General features: G+C 37.4%; 3 protein-coding genes across 4 annotated transcripts; 2 read left to right on the forward strand and 1 right to left on the reverse strand.

The window, feature by feature from the left end:
- Window positions 1–5,142: 5,142 nt before the first annotated feature.
- LOC145776734 (uncharacterized) lies at window positions 5,143–5,967 on the forward strand. The gene has a single exon (XM_082587961.1). The coding sequence runs from the start codon at window positions 5,143–5,145 to the stop codon at window positions 5,965–5,967; it is 825 nt and encodes a 274-aa protein (XP_082444087.1).
- A 2,160-nt stretch (window positions 5,968–8,127) lies between these two features.
- Window positions 8,128–16,206, forward strand: LOC145777321 (FAD-dependent oxidoreductase domain-containing protein 2-like). Its single transcript, XM_082588674.1, has 8 exons — window positions 8,128–8,326; window positions 9,726–9,889; window positions 10,279–10,492; window positions 11,642–11,902; window positions 12,806–12,910; window positions 13,172–13,354; window positions 14,354–14,535; window positions 15,047–16,206. Exons 1-8 carry the CDS (start codon window positions 8,137–8,139, stop codon window positions 15,686–15,688), a joined length of 1,941 nt encoding a protein of 646 aa, XP_082444800.1. The 5' UTR covers window positions 8,128–8,136; the 3' UTR covers window positions 15,689–16,206.
- Window positions 16,207–16,683: 477 nt separating this feature from the next.
- LOC145777322 (very-long-chain (3R)-3-hydroxyacyl-CoA dehydratase 2-like) lies at window positions 16,684–22,213 on the reverse strand. Of its 2 annotated transcripts, none has more exons than XM_082588675.1 (8): window positions 22,075–22,213; window positions 21,283–21,379; window positions 20,735–20,852; window positions 19,753–19,860; window positions 18,792–18,913; window positions 18,536–18,575; window positions 18,031–18,169; window positions 16,684–17,564 (listed from the first exon to the last, which is right to left on the reverse strand). In XM_082588675.1, the coding sequence occupies exons 2-8, from the start codon at window positions 21,357–21,359 to the stop codon at window positions 17,473–17,475; spliced, it is 696 nt and encodes a 231-aa protein (XP_082444801.1). In that variant the 5' UTR covers window positions 21,360–21,379; window positions 22,075–22,213; the 3' UTR covers window positions 16,684–17,472. The 2 variants fall into 2 exon arrangements, with proteins under 2 accessions (XP_082444801.1, XP_082444803.1); XM_082588677.1 differs by lacking the exon at window positions 22,075–22,213 and adding an exon at window positions 21,943–22,017.
- Window positions 22,214–23,002: the final 789 nt, after the last annotated feature.

The raw sequence follows: 23,002 nt of genomic DNA on the forward strand, positions 1-23,002 counted from the left end.
CATCTGGAACTTTATCTTAGGAATGTAGATGGTATTTTTGCTATTTTTAATGATGAAGATTCGTACAGGGCCTGGATTCGTGCTGAAATATAAATGTAGCCTACTATATTCTTAACATAAAATTCACAATGCAAAAAGCTAGAGAAACAATATCATTCTTGGATGTTGAACTAAAGATCAACAAAAGTACTTTTAATAGGCTACATAGGTTTGGCGAAAATCAAGTAACACTGGATTGTTATTAAATTTCAACACAGTGTGTCTTATGAAATGGAAATTTAGGTTAGTTTTAGGTTTGCAATCGTGCTCGTTCTATCTGCTCAGACAAATACCACTATATGAATGAAATCGCCAAAATTAAATCTATGTTACCGTGGCGTACGGTATGAGTTGTAAGTTACTAAATTACATCTGCTTAGTGGTTTTCCTTAATTGCCTTAACGTTGTTACCGCTCGCTATCTTGTCTTGTGACCACACTCCCGCATAGTTTATAACAGAATGTTAACGCTTTTTGTGGTTCTTCAGTTGTGCTTATACGTAGCTCAGTGCAGATTGTAATTTCAGTCATTTATTATTAACATTTTACGAATATCTGTTGTTTTGTTTAGTTTAGATGAATTAAGTTGTTTTGCTGACGAGGGCAAAAAGTTTTGCCAAAAACGTTCGAATTTATATACAGTAGCTCCTATCTTTTTATTTTATGTAAGTTATTGTTTTTGAATTGTGCAATTCAATTCTATCAAGTTGCTATCAATTATCTGCCTATGCCTCTAGTGAGCAAATTTCCATTTTAAAGTGATCTTAATCTGATTGTTCTTCAAGATCAGGATAACAAAAAAAGGTGATCTTGGATCAAGATCACCAAAATAAAAGCGATCTGGAAGATCAAGGTCACGATATTCAAGATCACTTATGGTATTCAAGATCACGCCCATCTCTGCATACGCCACTTCAATCGTTGTAACTTACTACTTACAGCAGGGGTTCTCACACTTTTTCCATTAAGTAGCCTACTCCCAAGTTATAACACAATCGACACCCATCCCAGTAATCTGACACCAAATAAAGTGATAAAAATGATGATGCAAAAAGTAGTTATTAACATATGATTTAAAAATTCAATAACTTTATTTAGCAGGATCACGGATGTAACCAGCACTTTATGGGCATCATCTGTATTTATTTCAGGACTTTACTGTGAAGGCTGTGCCTGCTGTTTGTTGCAAATAAGTTTCTCAATCCACAAGTGGTATGAAACAAGTAGACGCGTAAGTCTTATTTTACATTAAGTACCCTCGAAAATTTCCCGTGAATCTCTGGGTGTTTGCAAATTCCAGATTGAGAACCTCTGGCTTACAGCAAAACCAAACAAAATTTCTCAACTTGAAAGATATTCAAAGGAAAAAAAATTTGAACCTTAATGAAATATTGTTGAAAAAATGAAAATATATTAATCTGGCATTAGCGCATTAATATGCCATTATTGACGAAACTTTGACGAAAGCAAGTATAAAAATAGTTAGATTTTTATCCTCAGGAAAACAATAGAATGAGGAAGGAAAAGCTCGCTCTGCACTGATAGTCGAAGAATGCATTCGTCGACAAATGCTCGTTTGGCGTCTTCAGAATTCGACAGAGCCTATTCTTTTATCTCTAATGCATATTGCTAAAGAATAAGGAAGTTCCTGTCACCTGAGTTTAGAAATTGATGAGAAATCCTTTTCTCCACATTGCCGTATTTTAAAAATCTAAACTGGTAGTTAATAAGTTTAGTCCGCAGCAAAACACAAACGACTTTGATAAGACTTTTTTTTACAACCTAAGCTGCTGTATTAAAAGCACTTTGGCTATTTACAACCAGTGCCTAGCTTGAGTTGTTAAATCCATGTTGTTAAAAGTAACCTAGTCGTTAATTTAAGGCCATGAGCCTACCTGGGTGAATTTGATTTAACAAAATTACTAAAATTCGGATCTAGGTCGATTTCCTTTTCCTACAGTGAGAAAGATAAAGCCGACCGGTGTATGGCAATTTCAACAGTTTTTGAGACAATGAGCATGCAGCCTTACGCCCAACAATAGCGTTGCCGTAATACGACGTTGCACGTAGTAAGACGTGGGCTTCTTACAGTCCTTGAGTAAACACATTTTTTTATTTGGGAACAGGAAGCAAAGGAATCACGCTTAGCCTACAGACAGCGCGGTTTAGCTTAGAATGACGTAAAAACTATTAGCTATCTGAGTAGACAGTTGATTATGTTCTGTTATTTCAACAAACAAGGAAGTAACTGCAGTAAATAGACTATGACTTTTTAAAACTCAAGTTTGAGTCCAGCATTAACATTTAACACATAGCCTACCGGTAGTCAAAATTCGCAGTTCAAACTCTGATTGATTGAACAATCTAAAGTTGACAATTTACAGGTAACCTAGCTTAGGCCTAATCTCTGTTAGAAAGCTTGCAGATTTCTGTATTTCTGAAATAATCCGTCAAGCGCGGAATGAATTTGCTTTCTGCTGGTAGAATACATGTAAGCTGATTGTGGGAAAGGCCAACCGAAAGATTTAAAATTACCCTATTGCAAGGTGCAGTTCCTCAGAGACGACTCTTTTGTAGCTTACAGTTAGGTTACACCAGCTTGCCAGACATCATTTTGGTAACAAAGTTATCTCATCTTTGTTTGAAACTCTAAGAACAAGAGTATTTTTTCACCACCCCAGTTTGGCAATGTTTCGGGACAAACACCAAAAGGCTGTTAGAGTACAGCCAGTCTTTTGTTTAATCATACAAGACACGCAATCTTTCCGCGATCCATTTGGTGGTCGAAACAATCAATATAACCAGTGGCCACCCAATTTTTATTTAATTGATACTTGGCGAAGTATTTTGACTATTGTAGCTAGTAGCATCTTTTTCGTCCTGGGCGAGTTAATGACGAAAAATAAAATGATTAATAAAATTAATTGGTAATTAATTCACTCTACTATAAGTTCAAAGCTTAACATGGCAGAGTAGGCTGCGAAAGTTCAACGTAATGATTGTTCTTGTATGACAGAATAAAGGAAACACCAAAACTAAACCAGTGTAAATTACGTCATAATAAAGAGAACATTTTATAAAAGGTGGGCAATAAAAAGAAACAAGTCGAGGTCTCGACTCTCGAGGAAAGTAAAAGGAAAATTGAATTGCAAGGCAAGATTGCCAGATTGGCTTCTTGAAGCCAAATTTGATAAATCTTTTTTTAAAGTTCATTGGCTTAAGAATTTGCGTTTGGCGTATCTAAATCTGACTTTGCGTATCACATGATGATTGATGAGACTTCCGTATCAACTGATGTAAACTCTGCAGAGGACTTAGAACTATTTATTGAAGTGAAGTGTTTGTCTTAACAATCTTGTAAAATTATCCCTGGTGTTTTAGTTAGAAAGTGAGGTTACTTTGCTGATGGTAAAAAAAAAGATTATTGTTAATAAGAAAGTTCATATGTAAAGGATATTTTGCAGCCTATGCTGTAGGCTTAATGCAGTAGTAACCTACAGTATTAGGCCTAAGGCCTACACATTTTTTGTCTTTTTCTTTATTTATTACAGCTCACTTACGTCAAGAATTAAACCAATTGTACAGGAAAATATTTGGCTAATGTTTAACCTATAAGTTATTGCTTAATTTTTGAAGTTGATTTGGCTTGTTTTTTTAGTATTGGATCTGGCAACTCTGTTGCAAGGCTGAAACTGAAGCAATATTTCAAAATGAGCGCGACCCAACAAACAGAATTATGGTAGTGAATTTAAAAAACTTGACAAATTTACTGAATTATTATGTTTCATTTGAATGAGCCATAAAACTACTCGTCAGATTATTTGTGGCGCATGTTACATAGGCCACATGGCTTTACGGGCCGCAGGTTGCACACCGGCACCCTTGGAATAGATTGTTTCTATCACATGGCATTGTTTGACAAAAATTGCAATAACTATAAACTGGAGCATCATTATCTACAACTTCTAGAGCTGCATCAATTGCGATACTTTCAGAGAGTGGCTACTCGCGATTTTCGACGCATGAAAAACTATGCAGTATACAGAGGTCAATGTCGAAAAAAGTAGATGCGATTTTCAGCGTGCAATAGAAATACGGTGTAGATTCAATCATTCAATCAATCATTTTATTTTTCGTCATTAACGCGTCCGGGACGAAAAAGATACTAACTACAAAAATCGATATAAACCTACCAGCACGTTAACGAACGGGAAAAGGTGGCAAAACCTTAAAAGGTTTAAAACGTGCCTGAATGAAAAATTATGTAGTAGGCAGTGGCGTATTTAGAAAGTTTGTTAGGGGGAGGCCAAAACATTGTGTCAGTCAGCGGCTGGAGGCCAATGGGGGTCTGGGGGTAGCACACACGGGATAGTCTCAACTCTCAACGGTAGTGCATAGAAAGCTCAAATTTGGTGAAAATGGCTGTTAATTGGTTCAATTTTTTTCTACTTAGGTTAAAATTAGACTTGTTTCATCCTTTAAATAGGCGGGGTGGGGGCGGTATACCAAAATGTCATGATGTGTCACAACGGGGAGAGGGGGTTAGCTGAAACCGTCATAATACCGTCAAATAGGGAGGAGGGGTTCCAAAATCAAGAGCGAATCCGCACAAGTAAGTTACTGTTCCAATCAATAAACCAACAAAAGATATTTAAACACTTCAAAACATAAACAATAAGTTAGTCCTTTCGACCTCGAATACCTTTTGAACATTCTCGGCGATTCGCAATCACAATTTACAGTTTAATGCGATGGCTGCGCTTGGCAAATATATCAATGACTGCATCATAGTCGAGTACAATATCCTTGTTTAAATACAAGTAGCCTACATCTGAGCTAGACCATCCAAACGTGGCTCGGCCATGGTTGTGCGGTAATAATTTTTCTGGTGCTTTAGTGAACTGAAACATCGCTCGTTGGAGGCAGTGCAGGATTAAGGTGGATGCTATTGATGCTGCAGCATTAGGCCCATTCCTGAAATAGGCCCAGACGAAAACAGACGTGAATTTTCCGGACGCTGAACAGTTTTCCTTTGCTTAATTAACCCACAAATAATTCTTATTATGAAATTTGTAGTCCGACCGACGAACTTGAGACAGCAGTTATGGCGACTGCCTGGAACGATATCCTATGCCGTCTCAACAGTACGAGCATTAGCCTCCAAGACCCTACAGTCAGTCTGAATACGGCAACTAGTTTATTGGCATCACTGGTCGACACGATTCAATTTGCACGGGACAGATTTGACGTGTATGAGCAGATGGCGATCGAAAAGGTTCCTCACGGCGAATACAAGGCTGAAGAACGTCGAGGCCGTAAGCGAAAGCGAATGCCTGATGAAGGAGCTGCAAACGAAGAAAACCTCACCCCTAAGGAAACATTCAAAACCTATATATATCTGGTCATGATCGACAGACTGTTAGCTGAACTGGAAAAGCGAATGAAGGCATATGAGGATATATCTACAACATTCGGATTTCTTTCGGAGCTAACGTCATTGAGCATAAAGCAGATCGAGAATAAAGCTCAAAATCTCGTTTCCTCGTATCCAGATGACTTGGAAGACACGCTGGTGGCTGAGCTCATACAGTTTGCTGCATTTATGCGCACCCAGAAATCGGTGAGTGTGAACGAGTCAGCAGAGCTTACCATGTACAAGCTTTTGTCGTCGTTGAACCTTTCTCAAACATTTCCAAACGTCGAGATTGCTTTGCGCATCTATCTGTGCTTGATGGTGTCTAATGCCTCCGGCGAGCGGAGCTTCTCAAAACTAGGAATAGTCAAAGGAGAGCTGCGGTCCTCGATGAGGGAGGAAAGGCTAAACATGCTGGCGCTTATGAGCATTGAACATGAGGTGCTGAGCAGCCTTGACTGCACTGACATGATCGAAGATTTCGCGCTTGCTAAGGCTCGAAAAACAGTAGTATAAGTAAGCAGCACTAGCGCAGCATTGACAATATGCCAACGTTAAGTTGATCTGGATTAGCCTTTTCTTCATTAACTCCGCTTTTCAGGCAATATTGGTATTGAATTGTGTTGGTGTTACATAGCCTGATGTTACTCTCGAGTTTTTACGATAACACGTCGTTATTATTGTTCATGTTCATTAAAATTTGGCTGACTGCGTCGAAAGCAATAAAGGCTCTTTGGTCGGTCTGATTACGCGTGTACGGTGGAGTCAGAGTGTCGAATGCATATGTACCAATGCCTAGAAAAAATAGGCCTGTTTTTGCGCTGCAGCATCAGGCCCAGTTTCGTCTTAATCCGGCCCTGGTTGGAGGCAGTTGTAACTGGAAGCGTAGCAAAGATTCGAAGTAATTTATGGATAATCGGATAAGTGTTGAGTTGTTCAGCAGCTTGACAAGCATCCATAAGAGTCGCAGGTCCTTTATCCACTGAAACTGCAAGCCAAATCGCTCTCCATCTTCGCAATTCAATAGTAGCTGCAAAGCAATTGCTTGGTTCAACATCCAGCATTTCATGATAGAAGTCGAAAATCTCGTCGATCGGGCAGTCCTCATCTTCATGAATCAAAGAAGGCAGAAATGTGCAGACTTTAAAAGCTTGCGAGCAGTGCTCATTGAATCTCTCGTGAATTTGTGCCATGCAATTTTCAAGAAAAGGAAGAAAAACTGTTCGTTTGAAATAGATTTCCGCAGTTTCAGCTGGAACGTTAGGTCGATGTTGTTGTCTAGGTGTGCTCCGGGGCATTCGGATTTCTTCGCCAAAAACTGAGCAAGCCTTGCCAAAAAGTTGGTGAAAAAGCCTATTCGCCCCTTAGGTCTTGCAACATAGTTGCGCAGCTTCTAACATTCATCATTGCATCATAACTTTTTCTTTTCGCAAAATTTGTATTTATTTTACTCGATCATTAGGGGGGGGCCATCGCCCTTTATCCTCCCCCCTAAATACGCTAATGGTAGTAGGCTATATATCAGTAGTTAGCACGGCCACAAAACCCAAAAAAACAAATAGCAAAAAATAAAACAAAAACAGAGAGAAGCACACATGTAGTAATAAATGACAGCCTAATGAAAAGTGTTGTGAATTGAATTTGCCAGTTCCAATATTGATGTGGATGAGCAGTCATAATAATAATAATAGGATGGAGAAAGAAAACCGGACATAAAAGATTAGTTTCCAAACATTGCATAAATACTTTATAATTACATAGCCTAAAATAAGCTTTAGCCTACAGAAAGAAAAAATGATAAGGTGTCAATTTCAAACGTTTAGTGACTACAACAACGTCTTAAAAAACACTCTTTTTAATTTCACAATTTAACTTTACATAAATTAAGATCACTAGCTAAACTTCGACGATATATGTTTATGGAAATTTTGGTTAGTCTACTCACTTACCCAGTAGTCCAGGCTTGGACAACTAGAATGTTTGTAGTCTTTCGAAATTAGATCAGAATTATTTAGAGCAATTTAAGCTTTTACAAATTAGACTAGGATTAGAATTAGAGCTACCCAAGTTTTCACAAATTAGAGTAGAATTTAAACTAGATAGAATTAGTTGGACGCAGTTGTCACATATCTTTTTTTAGTTGGATAAAAGCGCCAATGTGGCAACTCGAACTCGGGATCAAAGTGTCATTCCACCATCACAGCGCCAAAACCACTTACGTCATAATATACATTGTAACGTCAGTGAATTGATGAATTAATCGATTTTTTCATGACTTTGCTGCTCAAGGAATGGAATGTCACTTTGATCTTGATCGTTTTATTGCATTTCTTTGTATAACGTTGATAAGAGCGCAGTATCCTACCGTTTGCCAAAAAATACTGTTGGACAAACTAAAATTTTTAACAAAACTGGAGATTGGATAAGAACTACAATTAGAGCAAACAAGTTTTTACTGAATTAGATTAGAATTACCGACATTTCGCTCTAATTTATCGAATTACACAACTAAAATATCTAGTTGTCCAAGTCTGCCCAATACTGAATAAAGTTATTCATTCATTGCTACAGTAAGAGCATAATTATAAAAGAAGTTGTGCAAAAACTAGCGTAGGCTTATTCTGATCTTATGCCACCGCTTTAACTTACGATAACCATGCATCAAGGTATGTCAAAATAGACGTAATGTCTGGCTTTTTTGTAAGATTTTACTTTGCTGTCCTGTTCTGGTTTGCGGGCAGCTTTGCTGAACAGGAAGACGTCACAAAAACAACGCAGTTCCACGAATATTGTGTGATTGGAGCCGGACCTGGTGGCTTACAAATGGGATATTTTTTAGAGATGTCCGGAAGAGATTACATTGTTTTTGAAAAAGGTTAGCCTTTCTGTAGCCTCTATAGCGTTATAAAGACATTTGCAAGTTGCTGATATGATGAACGACTTAATAGTCAGGTTTTCCTTTCATCGGGTTTCATAAAGTGCTATGAAAAGATTTGTAGCTTTTACAATTTAAATGTTTATGATCCGCATGAATTTCTTCGACTTTATGCAATTTATGATAAGATATCAATGATCTACCACAGCGTGGTCCAACTGCAGGCCCGTTTTTTGGCCCTCGAACTGATAGTCAGCTTTGCTTTAATCTAGCAATATCACATCAATTTTTGTTTCTTTGCTTGTGTAATAGACAAAAAAACTTTGTGGATGCATAACAATACCACTTTGTTCAACAATTTTTCCCATGGGCATGAGAGTTAGTACACAGCCCCCAGAGCTTCAACTCCAATTATGTGAACTTCAGTACGATCAGTTTTTGCTGTCAAAAATGGAAAATCCTACAAGCTTTTGCAAGTTAGTGTCAAAGGAGAATTTTCCCGTTTTAAAAGATGCTGTTCTGAACCCGTAGGCCACTCGATGTTCGGAAGTAGCCTACATACATTTGCGACTTGCGAATGTACGTTTTCGGCAATGAACAATATTAAAACCAAAAATCGAAATCAACTTGGAAACGAGACTCTTTACACTGGCCTTCGCATGGCCACAACTACGATTCTCGTGGATACCAACGCTATTGTCTAAAATTAAAGTTTAAAGTTGATAAAGCTAAAGGTGATCCCCCTTTTAGGGTGAAACAAGCTGTAGAAGTTTTAGAAAGTAGCCTAGTAACTATATGTCATAGGCTATGTATAATTTGCCAGCAATAAGCCCATGAATCCCTATTTAAAAACATTGGCCCGCAAGATAAAAAAAAAAGTTTTTGGCCCGCGATGAAAAGAAGTTGGACCACGCTGAACTATCATATAAAATTACAGCACAAGGATAATGACAACTAGATTATTCGTTAAACGACCATTGTCTAACCTTTTTCTGCCAATATCAAATTGAAAGAGTTCTATCGCAAGGACTTCAGCAACACCGTTTTAATTCAAATAACAAAACTAAAAAGGAACAATTTCGGTATCTGTAGTAGTTTTATAAGTTCAGCGGTGTTCTAGTAAACTTTCATGTTCTGCTAGTGAACCATTTCCTGACATTTTTAAGCATTATGGCATAGACAGAATTTATTTGCTGAGCAGTGCAAACGGTAAATGCCAAACAGCCAAGCTCATCTTGGTGACAAGGTTGCTGTATTTCTCTTTGCGCCTTGATCCCGAATAGTCCTTTGCAATATCCTGAGATAGCTTACTTTGTTTGTTTTTGAGGGAAAAATTAAAGAAAAGTGCTGATGCAAGTGTTACCTACTGCTTATGTTCAACCACAAATGTATTGCTTAGGTTCTGGAGCTGGAACATTTTATAAAAAATACCCTATTCACCGGACTCTAATCAGCATTAATAAAAGGTTTACCGGAAAAACAAACAAAGAATTCAATATGAGACACGATTGGAATTCTTTGTTAAGCCACGATGAGACTCTTCTTATGACAAAGTATTCAAAGGTAAGTAAGTTAAATTTCTTGCTTTTACAATTCCAGGTAAATCGGCATATCCGTTTCTATGCGATGAGATTGATTCTACTTTCCATAAAACATACTTTATATCAAGAATAGAAACGCGCTTTCTTGCTTTCTTGTACGCTTTATGAAATGTTTGAAGCTTGGACGCTGTTATTATAGCAAGTATGATTTATCGCTTTGAAGGTGGACAACAAAAAATACATCTGAAAGTTCAGTATTTTTATTTTTATTTTTTTTATTGGGGCGTACGATCAGTTGCGACCAGGTCAGGGTGCTAATGTTGCTAGAAGAGGCAGCTGGCAACATGGTTGAATAAAGGTGTCAATTTTTTAACACTTGTCAAAAGTAAATTTACCTCGGTCTATATTTAGGAGTTTTTTCCACCTGCTGACACTCTCGTGGAATACCTCGGAGATTTTGCCAGAAAACATGATTTGAAGATCCGTTATAACACCACCATTAGTAACCTTCTGAAGCGAGACGACGAATTATTTGAAATGGATGATGCACAAAAGAATATTTACACTTGCCGATATGTTATCGTAGCCACTGGATTAGCCCAACCAAATATTCCTTCTTTTTACGGTAAGCTATGGTTGTAACAACTAATTTTTAAAATAATCTTTTGTCTGACTTTTCATAAGCATTAAGCAGCACCCTAATTTCCGCATTACAGCCAGTCCCGATGTGATCGAATTACGTTTTTATGCGGTTTATTGCCTTCACGTGCTGCATAGTGATAAATAATCGGCTAATATTTTAATTATACATTTTTTGTGATTGTTAAATAGACCAATCCCAGTCAACAAACTGATCAAAGTAGTAGCCTACTTTTTACATCTCTTCAACGTGTACAGACGTTATACATCAATGTAAATAGGCTTATTTGCTGATCGAGATCTAGCCTTAACTGCTTGTTCATTCCATTCAATGAGGTACAACGTTTCAAAGGTAAATGCTCAAAGCTATTCTTTCGCTTCAGTGCGCAATATAAGCTTAAAACTTCCATTTTCGTTTTCAACAAAAAAGCTCATGATTTATTAATTAGTATTGAAGGTCTATCGAACACAAAACGCATTCTATCTCATACAAAATTTGTAAACTAGTAAGCTTCAATTGAGCACCAAGAATAGCATACACTCCAGTCGAAAACGTATTGTTGAATCTTCTTATTTTACTTGTTAGTATAACTTTATAAAAATAGAGCAGTGGTTCTCTATCTTTTTGTAGTCACAAACAACCTCCTGACCTTTGAATTTCTAAAAGTGACTTTGAGTAAACGTTTGCAAAATTTCTACTACATCTACCAAAGTTAATGCTTACATTTTGTATTTTTACCTAAAAGAAGTACACTACACAGTACACACACTAACCTTTTTAAAAGTTTTGCGGATTCCAGGGTTAGGAATTACTGTGGCAAAGTGTCAAAAATCATTTATTTGTGGGCAAACTTCCCCCAGGGCCAGTGAGTCGTGTCTACGTCACTGACTCAGACTATACACAAACGTCAACAAAACGAGACCTTCAGACTGTGCTTTACTCAGCGGCACTTTTTGCATTAAACCATTTGCATTCAACAATTCTACAAGGGCCAATAAATGATATAATTTTGCATTGTGTCGGAATCCAATGCATTGCATGAACAGACATCAAGCGTCGTGAAGTGCCTTAGCAATTGACAACACAGTGTGAAAAATAAAAGTATTTTCATTAGGATATCAAATACACTTACAGGCTCTGAGTACGTCCAGGGATATGAAGATCTTTCTCTTGACCTAAAAGAGTACGAAGGTCAGAATATTTTGATATTTGGACGAGGGAACGCAGCGTTCGAAGTTGCACAACACCTTTTGCCAGCAACAAATTCAATCCACATGATGGGAAGATCACGAGTTAAACTGGCATGGGCGACACATTACGTGGGAGATATTCGAGCGATCAATGTCGGTTTGCTGGACACTTACCAACTGAAATCCTTAGACGGATTATTCGAAGGTATGTTCTGTTACCACTTACCACTTGTTGCTTCATTTGGTAGCTACCTTGGAAGCAACATCTTTCGTACAGAGCAAAAGTGGGGGCGAGATATGTCTGGCCACCTCAGTTTTTTGTTAATATTAACAACTTTGTAAGAAAACTGCCGGTTTGGCGCTGTTAAGCTACGGTACCTTATTCAAATTACAAAGGTTGCGAGTCTGATCGTGCTGTGGCAATTTTAGCTCGTCTACTTAACGTTAAGTAACGAGCTTTTCTGGAAGGTATGTTACGACTTTTGGCAATACAAAGTCTGACAGGCTAGCAAGAAAAGTTCAATTTTGCGAAAACAGTTCAAGCTATTTATCAAGAGTGTTTGAAACCAAAATCGCCAACAATATTTAGATAACAAAAACTGTTTTTTTGTTTTTTTTCATTCTCTTTAACAATGGTGTAAGGTTGGCTGGGTAATAACAGCGGTAATAGACCTCGTTAATGCAGGAAGTTGATCAGTGATCACACAAAAAAAGTTTTACAGAAAAGCACGAGTAAAAATGCCCGAAAAGAAGCTATACCACACCCACCAACAACGGGAATTTTCAAACTTCATCGTTTAACAGTAACTTGCATAAGTATTTTTAAATTGTGCGATGATTTCGGCTCGAAAATTAAGAAGCAAATGTTGAGAATGTCAAAGCTGCAATATTTATATTTGTGATCAAGACCAACGCCTACTGGCGTTGAATCAATGTAGACATGGTGTACCAGCTACTGGATTGGTAAAAGAAAAGTAAAAACTTCACAACACTTATTATAGCCTGCTAATTTTCCGTATCAACTCATCTGTTCTGCCTTGACAATCCAAACTAAATTGTAAATCTTGTGTAGCCTATATCGATTAACATGCGCTTAATATGCACACAGGATCGGTACAGAGTGTGTTCGTTCAAAAAAGTCAGCTAAACGGACGATATTATCTTGCGCATGATGCAGATGTCGACTTCACACCAGGAGGAAATGGAACATTCGGTTAGTGTAACTCAGGGCTTCCCAAACTATAGGTCACAACACAATCCCAAACGGGGTTACAAATCATAATTTTAAGGTTGCCAAACAAATTAAAAGTGGGCCTACAGTGTAAAGTTTCCACTGTAAACTGAGAGGGAAATACCACACTCAACCTAAAGTGCTGCAGTGACGTGAATTTCACCTTTCTTTAAGTAGCACATGTAAAAACAACGTTCATACTAATAAACGCATTCAGTAATCCATTTCTTTTGTTTCTTTAAGAAATTGACAATGATGCGGCAAGGGATGGTTATGACAGGATAATAAGATGTCTTGGCTTTCTCTACGATGACTCTATTTTTCACACAAGCATGAAAGTTCGGCGTTGCAATGGAAAAAAGAAGAAATATCCCCGTATAAAATACTCATATGAAGCTATTGCTATTCCGAATCTTTACTTTGCTGGTATGCTATTTACAATGTATAATAACTTACGCCAAAACAAATTAATAAAGAAGATTACTCAGACAGATTTGTCAAAGTTAAACGCTTTATGTAAATCTGTGAAAGTTCCCAATCGCAATAAATCTTAACTTTAAATCAACAATTTAATGGCAATGTATCATAACATTTTTCAGTAAATCTCTGGCTGTGATTTTATGACCTTGCGTAACATAACATTTAGGCCAACAACATGACTGCGGTACAATCATTGTGAGATGTTTTTGCAAACTGTATTAACTGTGCGAATCTTTGCCCTTGGTTTGAGAAAGCTTCTTGGAGAGCTTATCCTGGAAGTTTAGCATACTTGTAGAAGGCTTTGAACTACTTACGCAGGCCCGATCACAGAGACTGATAGAGTTAAGTTTCTGCTTGTCTGTGAATTATTTTATCCACTAGGTTGAGCTGAATGAAAAGCAATTTTAAAAATCGTCTTGCTCGAGCGCATACCGAGCTGAACAGTTCCACTTGATTGATTGAATCTTTATCCTCGGACTGAGAAAGCTTCTTGCAGAGCTTAATCCTGGCAGTTTCGCATACTTGTAAGAGGCTTTGAATCACTGACACAGGCCGGTCACCGAGATCGACAGAGTGAAGTTTCCGATTGTTGAAGTGTTGTTATTCCATCCATTAGATGCCGCTGAATGGAGAGCAGTCCTTGACGTGCGTTGCTCAAGCGCACACCCCGAGAGTCGAATCAACACCGCTTGATATTGAAGCTTCTTCGTTCCAGAAGTCACGCGGCTTCTTCCTTCGGGAAGTCGAGCACTTAATTAACTACTCTATAGGGGAAGACGGTTTATTATGTTCATTATTATTGTCATTAATCAGTTTTTTTTCTGCAAGCTTAAAGATTTTCTGTTTTACCTGCTATTAATGTTTTAGCTTGAACTTTTCAATTACAGCATGTTAGATTATTTTTAAAGTTTTATTTTGTTATAAACTGTTCTTGTTGTTTTGTAGGAGCGAATACGCACTCTTTGGATTTCCGAAAATCTGCCGGAGCTTTTATTCATGGTTACAGGTATACGGTTAGAACTCTCCATCGAATATTGGAGTGGAAAAATCATCAGATTAAATGGCCAGCCGTTCACTTCGAGAGCTTGTTAGATCTCGGACCACATGTGATTAAACGGATTAATGAGGTAGTAGGACACAAATTGTTACTTTGCTAATTGTAGGTAGGCTATTTATTAGCCTATTTAAACTAGCCTACTTCAGCCGATGTTGAAATTCGGAAAAGTTTAAATCAAACACTAGCCTAAGCAAAAAACCGTATTCAATTGCTCAGCCTTGGGGAATGACTAGAAGATAAGTATCTCATTGTACTCGGCCTTTTCTCAGGGTGCCAGTTTTTCAGAAATTGCCCCATCTGCTTTAATAGATTCTGAGTAGTGGTGAGTTTTCAACGAAAAGTTAAAGTTGGCGGTCCTATCAGGGTTGCATGATCAGAAGCAAACGCCTTTTTCGCCACACCACCGTTCCTTCTCGAGCACTGGCTATTAGGCAATAAGAGTTTAGTCACAATAGTCTAGGGCCTCTAGGCCTACTGCAGATAAGCTACTTGCTCGTTCAACAAAAGGACTAATTTTGATAAACTCTTAACAAAATAGCCAAAGTAATAAATGCGAATAAATCACTGAACTTGTTTTACAGGCTTCAGACATTTATCAAATGTTCGGCATTCTTTGTGATGTTGTGATATACAACAGCGACAAGACAGCAGCAACGTATTTAGAAGCGTTTCCATGCGCGTTGCTCAGTAAACTTCCAAAGACTACCGGGCACCATGTAACTGGAGCTGTAATGGTCATTGCTTTGGAGTATGGTAAAAACTTTTCCGGCCCAGGAAAAGATCCGTTTGTAGAAGATCGTGCCACGGGAGAAACGAATGAGGCACACGAGTCAAACTTCTTACATCCAGTTTTGTATCATTATGACAGGTTATTCTCAGACTTCAACTACTTGTCCAGGCCGCAGAAATGGATTCTTCCCGTTCCTGACAACATACATCACATCGTTGAAGACTTTACTACCAAATTTGACGCCCCGCAATCTCATTTTCTTTTGCTTCGGCGATTTTTAGAGAAAAATGTCGCACAAGATCTTCGTCATTTTACTGCCGAACAGTGCATGGCACTTCACCTTACAGCAAACAAACTGCCCTTAAGTTGCAAGCACGTTAAGACCTCCAGTTCCTCAAAACAAGTCGCGGTAACGGATAGACTTTATTCTTCTTTAATCAAAATGGAATCTTACTTGTCACCTTTTCTAGAGTTCAAGGTAGAATATATTTGAACAGCTTATTGCAATTACAAGATTGATTCTACCGTTTTTTGAAAGCAGTAAAAACTAGTTTTAAGGTAAATGTTTTTTTACTTATTTTAGAGCAAAAAGTTATTTTGTAAAACTTTTCAGCTATTAATATCTAGCGATGTGAAAAGAGCAATTTTTTAGCTCACCTGACTGACCTGAGTATCTGCAAGTTATTTCTGTGCCAAACGGAGACATTTTTTTATTTATGAACGATCATGTTTTATAGATTTTTAGTTTGCCATTAGTCTATCCATTTTAAGGAAGCTGACCTTTAAGCTGGATATGTGCATCGTGTTGATCAAATAAGTCGCCAGTTGATGTTGTATGAATGTTTGTGTCAAGATCTTGTTTAAATGTTTTTATTGCGTTGTTTATGCTGAGATTTTGTCAACATTCTTTACGTTTGGGTGCAACCGAAAACAAATATCGTTTCTATTTACAACATATTTTCTTTACTTGGCTTGCTTGTGTTTTAGATATAATAAAAAGAACGCATAACCATGAAAAATACTTCGCTATAAAGTGCAAGTTAACTGTCAATTCACAACGCTGAAAAATTCTAACAGTGGTAGACTGCGTTTCACGACAGGCTGACAACTCTGGTAGGCCCACAACTTATTGTCCCAAACGATGCGTTGATATAATCTTCATGAAAACCAAAGCATAAAGCCCCGGCACAGCAGCTGGCTTGCAATGAGATGTCAGAAAAGTCCATTCGCTCTTTATCTTTTTTGCGTCATCACACGCATACCGACATTAGTTTCGCTTGGTAGAAGTTTTTGAAAAGTTAATAGGTCAACATTCGCTTACGAAAAAGTAGATTTCTTAGGCTGCTCACAGGCCTATGCATTTTTAACACCAGTAGGCCTAAGTAGACTACTTGATGATAGGCACGGTGAGCCTCCATCTCTGGGATGGATATTTTTGCCTGGTCACCTGCAAAGACGGTAGGCTAAAAAGAGCAAACTTTTTATACATTATGTCATCATGTTTCAAACAAAACATGTATTCGGTAAGCCAAAACGCCAATACAGTTCGTGTTGCACACGCAACCAGTGCAACATCCATGAAAACTACAAGATATAACTCGGTAGGTGAAGGAATCGACAGGTAGTGGGGCGTACGTGTATGATAAAGCATCAGCCATTTTTCAATTTCTTTAAAGCAAGAGTATCCAACCTGTTGGCAACAAATGGCCGCAATGGCTTGCACACTGCACAGTGACCCACAGTTACTGCATCATACATTAGAATTCGCCTAATTCGTCACCTCAAGGGGATGAGAAAAAAGTGACAAATAAGGCGAATTGATAAATTATGCAAACAGGCAAACCTATAATGACTTCTTCCGGGACCGATAAAAATGTGACGAATAAGGCGAACAGACGAATTCTACCGTAGTGGAATTAAGTACGGAACAATCGTGGTTGCCTCAAAGCGTGGATTTATATTGGGATTCGAATTTTCACATCGCTATCTGAGGCCAGCGAAGCCACCTGCAAGCCGGACGTGGCCTTTGAGAAAGTTGGAAGCCCTGCTTTAAAGTAAGAACGAACTGTGAGCAATAGCTACCGTTGAAAACATTCGACGGATTTCACGTTGATTTCATGCTAAGACCTGGAAATCGCAAATTAATAACGGCAGCAGCACCTTTCAAATTTTTTCGTTGCATAGAAGTTTACTTCAATTGACTAAAGGAATTAAATAGCATTCGTTACTGAAAATGAGGCGTAAAATGAAAGCCAATCACAATGTTATCATTAACGCTTATTGAAGCTTCTTTGAAGGTGCTGAGCTGCTTCCGTAGCCCAACTGCTTCTTCCGTTGGGCGAACATGTGGAAGTAGAGCTGTGGGAAACCTGAAAGTAACTCGATTGTTAGCGCGGCGAAGTGAATGTGGACTTGCTGACCAGTTATTATTATTCATCAAAACGGACGGAGCATGAACCTTGAGCGGTGAAAAATCAGTTAATTATTAATTTTCACTTGAGCGAGGCCGGCACCACAAAACGGTCACAACGAGCAAGAAATCGCTGATGAATTTTCCTGACTTGACCCTCTGGAGACTATAATAAGATTTATTTTCGCTTCAATAGAAGATTATCTACAAACATGGCTTTTTATGCTTCTTTTAAGAAAAACCATCAAACCACGACAAAGCAACAGCTAAACTTAATAATGTCGCAGCGTTCCACTACTGCTACTACATAACAGTAATCGTTAGATTTCAATACAATGGGCTCAACTATGCATTAGTTATATAAAGCTCGTGTTGTCCAAATGATGTTACTTGCAAGCATAAAAACATAAATGCTGCACACTCACCTATCATGTAGAGTGGAAACAATCCAATGAGAACAGTGTGATAATCAAAGGCAAAGTTGAGAGCGTTGGGAAGGTGTATGGAGAAAAGATCACTTTTTCTAACTGGTTGCAAACTGTAGTAGATAGTCAGCAACTCTCCCTGAAACGTGCAAGTTGCATTTATAATTGAGAAGGCATGGTCAGGTATGGTTCGGTGAATCAAAGTTGATGGAAAAATATGCGCAACTGAATGAATTTGAGCTGTGTTGATAAAATAAATTGTATATATAATTATACAAATGGCAATTTACGAAATGTACGGCTAGCATGAGAATTTTTGCCCACAGGCTCGAAAGGTAAAGCTTTGTCCTGTTACTCGTAGTGAAGACATTTTTTTGGTACCCTAACACCATCTAGTTGTTTATCATAAGACAATTTTGTCAGTCATTAGTGAAAGCATAAAAGTGAAGATGAATCTGAAACAAGCAACATAATCAGATCTTGTAAAATTCAAAAGCAATCTTACCGATACTCCAAGTGGATAGAGGAAAATAAACAAAGTGTATCTGTAAAATAAAGGAGCACAGATAATGCAAACAACTTGAAAAGAAACAAGTTTCTTTTGAATAGACATGACACGTATGGAACCTTCCATGACCATACAAATATTTTGTACTCTTAAATTAAAACCGCAATTTTTGTTTATCAACCAGTCAATTATATACCAAAAATGCCACCTATAGTCTTAAAATAAAACTCAATGAAAATAACCAGCCGCTTACCGTAACCACAACAGAATGCGGGGGCTAAACCCCATCAGTTGGAATGTGTAAAACAGATAGCGAATAATTTCAGTGATTGTCCATGCCACTAAAAGCATGGTAAAGCCAGGTTTGTCTTGGACCTACAAGAAATGGATATGAATTTTTGCATAGTAAGAAACATTTCAATAGCATTTAAATACCAAAACTAAAGTGCATAAGCCCACCTCACACAAAATCAATTGCTTTGTAGCTGTCAAAAAGTTTTGGGGAAATATTTAGTGGAATCGTCAATTACATGCATTTTGGCACTAATTTTCCACTCTCATAATAATAAATGGTTTTGAAAAATATAGTACCATACGTCACAATTTTGGAATTCAAAAGTTCAATGACCATGCCCCACATTATAAGGAGGTCATATTGGGTGTTAAAATAATGTTTACTCACTAAATGAGACACCAGGAGTTTTGAAGTCGAAAATGGTGAAAATATGAAACATCTTACAATACGGTACATCAGATAATCTCAAACTTTTTGTCATTCTTCTGGTACTTGAAAGCTAAGTTAATGCGAAGTGTTGAAAGCAATGGCTAATTTGAGTTCTGGCATTCTGTTAGTTCACACAAATGACTTTAAGAAAGGTTTGTTGACATCAAACAGAGCTGCATCAAGCATGATACAGAAACATAATAAAGATGTAAAACTAATGACACAAGACTAAACAACATACAAAATACTGCACTACTGGATGACATGAATATAAATGAATCAGCTTAATGAAAGGATGGACAAAACTGTCTTTGGACTATTATAAACATTAAAAATTGCATGGAAAATTGCACATTTAAACACATTTTGAAAGTCAAAATTATTTTTAAAATAAAGGACATTGTTATTTCAAAATATAATAGACTCTGTAATAAATCTGTGGAGTGTATTTTAGAGTAAGTTTTGATGAAGCATTTTAAACTTTTTTTACCTCAGTGATAGGTTGAAGAACACCCCAAAGAATCCCAACTCTTGAAAACACTTGCATTGTGGTGACCATGACGTTAGAACGAACCATTCCTAAAATGGAATGAACTATCTGGAAACAAATGAAGGTTTACTAGAGTAGGTACGTCAAAAGTCGGAATGACCCGTTTCGGTGAGTCCGATTCGGTGAGTCCGATCCCTTAACGGAGGATTTTTCCAACTTTTTTTTAAATTATCGGGTACCGTAGCCTAATTATCATTGCCGTTTTAGGGTTAGGGGTTAGAGGTTAGGAACTCATCGAATTGGACTCACCGAATAGTAGCAGACCCGTCAAAAGTACACCAGATTGATAAACGTGAACAGTTTGAAAATAAAAAATAATGGCATTTATATGATAAAGTATATGATACATTCTATAATAAACATATCATGTTAACAAACAACAATAAAAAACATTTATTAATACACTAAATCAGAGGTGACAAACCTGTGGCTCGCGGGCCGCATGCGGCCCGTCAAAGAATTTTGTGCGGCCCACAAAACAATTTGACAATCGCTCATGCATTAAAGACAAAAAACATCTCAAAGCTGTTTTATGCCTTCACTGGTACACCTTTCCTTTGCTATTTTCTTGCACTAAACACTAACTTTCAGGGTTTAAAGTTAGAAAATAGGAAACTATAAGGTAAAGTTGTGAAAACACTATTCAACAACTTCACCTTGTATTTTTGGTCGATTCCAATCTATGACGTCACGATTAAAAAGTTGTGTGGCCCGAGGCGATAACTCATGTGTAATTGACAAAGTGGCCCGCGACCACAAAAAGGTTCGTCACCCCTGCACTATCTGCAGCAAGACTCAGTGCTCAATATCAGTAAAAAATCAGAGCTAAGTATGAAATTTAACAGTTGAGAAGCAGGATGTTGTGGCAAAATGGTACAGTATATGACATATTATAATGAGATGTAAAATAAGTATATTTTACCTCTAAGACAGCCAGTGATTGAAAGAACAACAACTGCTTTTCTACTTGTCTATACAGTCCTTTGTACGTTTCATGCTTTAAATAATGGTTAACAATTCCCACCCCAATAATAAACCACCTTAACAAAACAAAAAGGAATTTTTAGCAATCATTATAACCAAAGACTATATTTGAATTAGTATGTACATGTAGAGTAGCTGAAAAATGCACAGTGCAGAAGAATAGCACTGATAAAATAATTTTTGTCAAAACTATCTGAGTTTAAACAATAAACATTTGAAAAAATCAGCATAAACTGCCAGAGAAGCTGTTTTGTTATTGCTACAGTACAGGTGTTTTGTTTCATTATTCAGTGATGTGCAATGCATCCACAATGAGACTCTATAAGTAAAGTACTAGACACACAAACTACTACATTAGCAACACTGTATAAATTGAACTTAACTTTTAATGCTATACATTAATATTAATAATAAAGTCTATCATAGCAATTAACAGCAATCCAGAGAATATATGATATTGTAACATGTAACAATATATTTACTTACCCAGTGCTCAAGGCAACATTATAGACTATTAACCAAGCTTGTACTAAAGAGTTTTGTTTCCTTTTTCCTTCAACCATCGTGTATATTTTAGCCTGCCCTGCATCATACCAACAATACACTTACTGTTTACAAGTAAAATAGTACATGCAATAAATTGGTTTACAATTACAAGCCTGCATGCAAAGTTGCATGGGACCTTGGTTCAACACAAGTCAGAAGCATTTTTTTTGCAAACTTGATTTAAATTCTAAGCAGCTCATTTGTTTATTATGATTTTTCTTGTTTTCAGAGCTGTCTTTTGCACCACATTTTTAATCATACGGTACTCTTTAATTTGTTACAGTGGGCAACAACTATAAGTGTGGTGCCACAGACCAGACAGTAGACCATGACAGCCCAATCCATCAACCACCACATGGAGCGCTTGGACTGAAGGCCTGGATGAGACTGTCGAGTGGCTGACGACCTCATGCCCAAACATATAGTCCAGAAGAAAGCTCATACGACAAAGAAGAACCATAAAATCTATACGGTACTCCTTCCATCTATGCTTTTTAAAGAAAGATTATTTTTTCAATTGTGAGTGACAAAGTTTAATTGTTTTAAGTTTTTGAATTCCTAGTTAATCTTAGTTGGCAAACTTTAAGGAGACATACGTACCAGTAGTCCATGTTTACCCTAATTCTAGCTATGGATGGTAGTCTAGGTATAGTCTCAGGCTTGAACTATACCGAAAGTTTAATTATTTCTCAGAGATTCATTTTTCTACAAGACACGATTGTCTTACGGTACCTTTTTAATAAGATTTAATGCAGATTCTCTATCTCTACTCCAACGGCATCACTTCACTGCACAAGCTCTCAAAGTCGGTAACGCCTAGAACATCACACAACTAAGGCGAAAGAGCCATGTTCAATGAGTCCTGTTTTTGTCATGAGTTACCAAGGGGAGTGGGGGGGGGGGACTTATATACCAGTCCCAAGTATACAAGTTCTCTCATTTTCGCAAACCATCATTTTTTCCCGATTAGTTTTCTTTTTTCAATTTCTCTTTCGCCTGAGTTGTGTGAAGTTCTAGGTTTTTCCCTCAAAGTCAAGAGCAACCTTTGCTGCAGAGTTACCAAAATTTTTATCACATGTGTTGGCCAAGAAATAGTCATTTTATCACTAAATTTGTGAAATGCTTTTTACTGCTATTTTTTCAGCATATTATTTGTTGTCTCGTGTTCATTATCTGACTCTAAAAGATTATTTTAAGAAGAAATTATCTTCTTAAAGAGACCGTTGTCTGGCTAATATGCGTTGGTATTTGAAACCTTTCAGTTTCTCCTTGAAACTGGATATCGGAAACATCCAAGCAGCCTCATTTCAAACCGCTCTTTGGCAAAAAATAAAAATGTTTTGAAAACGTCGCTATTTATTGACATATTTGTTTAGACAATTTTTGCAACACCCATGGAAACCACAAGCTACAGCAAACCTGCACATTAGTAAGTAGCTACCAGTTGAAACATACTTCAGTTTCTCTGCTTTGGCAAACTTTACAGAGCTTGCAAGGATTACGTTCTCCGATGCTCATCGACTCAATCATATAACAGTTAATGAGACACATATGCTTCCGAAAAGGAAACTTATGTACATTCTGATCGAACACAGGCAGAGTGTCTGGAAAACTGTCGTTTCGTTACTAACAATCACAGGAATTCAATATCTGTTTCACA

Source organism: Aplidium turbinatum, chromosome 9, assembly GCF_918807975.1.
Source record: "Aplidium turbinatum chromosome 9, kaAplTurb1.1, whole genome shotgun sequence".
NCBI classification, from domain to species: Eukaryota; Metazoa; Chordata; class Ascidiacea; order Aplousobranchia; family Polyclinidae; genus Aplidium; species Aplidium turbinatum.

Excerpts from the sequence above, each read along its gene's own strand:
- LOC145776734 (XM_082587961.1), top strand. The coding sequence starts at position 5,143 with ATGGCGACTGCCTGGAACGATATCCTATGCCGTCTCAACAGTACGAGC.
- LOC145777322 (XM_082588675.1), bottom strand. The coding sequence starts at position 21,359 with ATGGTTGAAGGAAAAAGGAAACAAAACTCTTTAGTACAAGCTTGGTTA. Across the intron at positions 18,914-19,752 it reads TTCTTCAACCTATCACTGAG|GTCCAAGACAAACCTGGCTT; the intron begins GTAAAAAAAGTT and ends CATTTCTTGTAG. Across the intron at positions 18,170-18,535 it reads TCTATCCACTTGGAGTATCG|GGAGAGTTGCTGACTATCTA; the intron begins GTAAGATTGCTT and ends TGCACGTTTCAG.
- LOC145777321 (XM_082588674.1), top strand. The coding sequence starts at position 8,137 with ATGTCTGGCTTTTTTGTAAGATTTTACTTTGCTGTCCTGTTCTGGTTT. Across the intron at positions 10,493-11,641 it reads AAATATTCCTTCTTTTTACG|GCTCTGAGTACGTCCAGGGA; the intron begins GTAAGCTATGGT and ends ATACACTTACAG. Across the intron at positions 13,355-14,353 it reads TCCGAATCTTTACTTTGCTG|GAGCGAATACGCACTCTTTG; the intron begins GTATGCTATTTA and ends GTTGTTTTGTAG.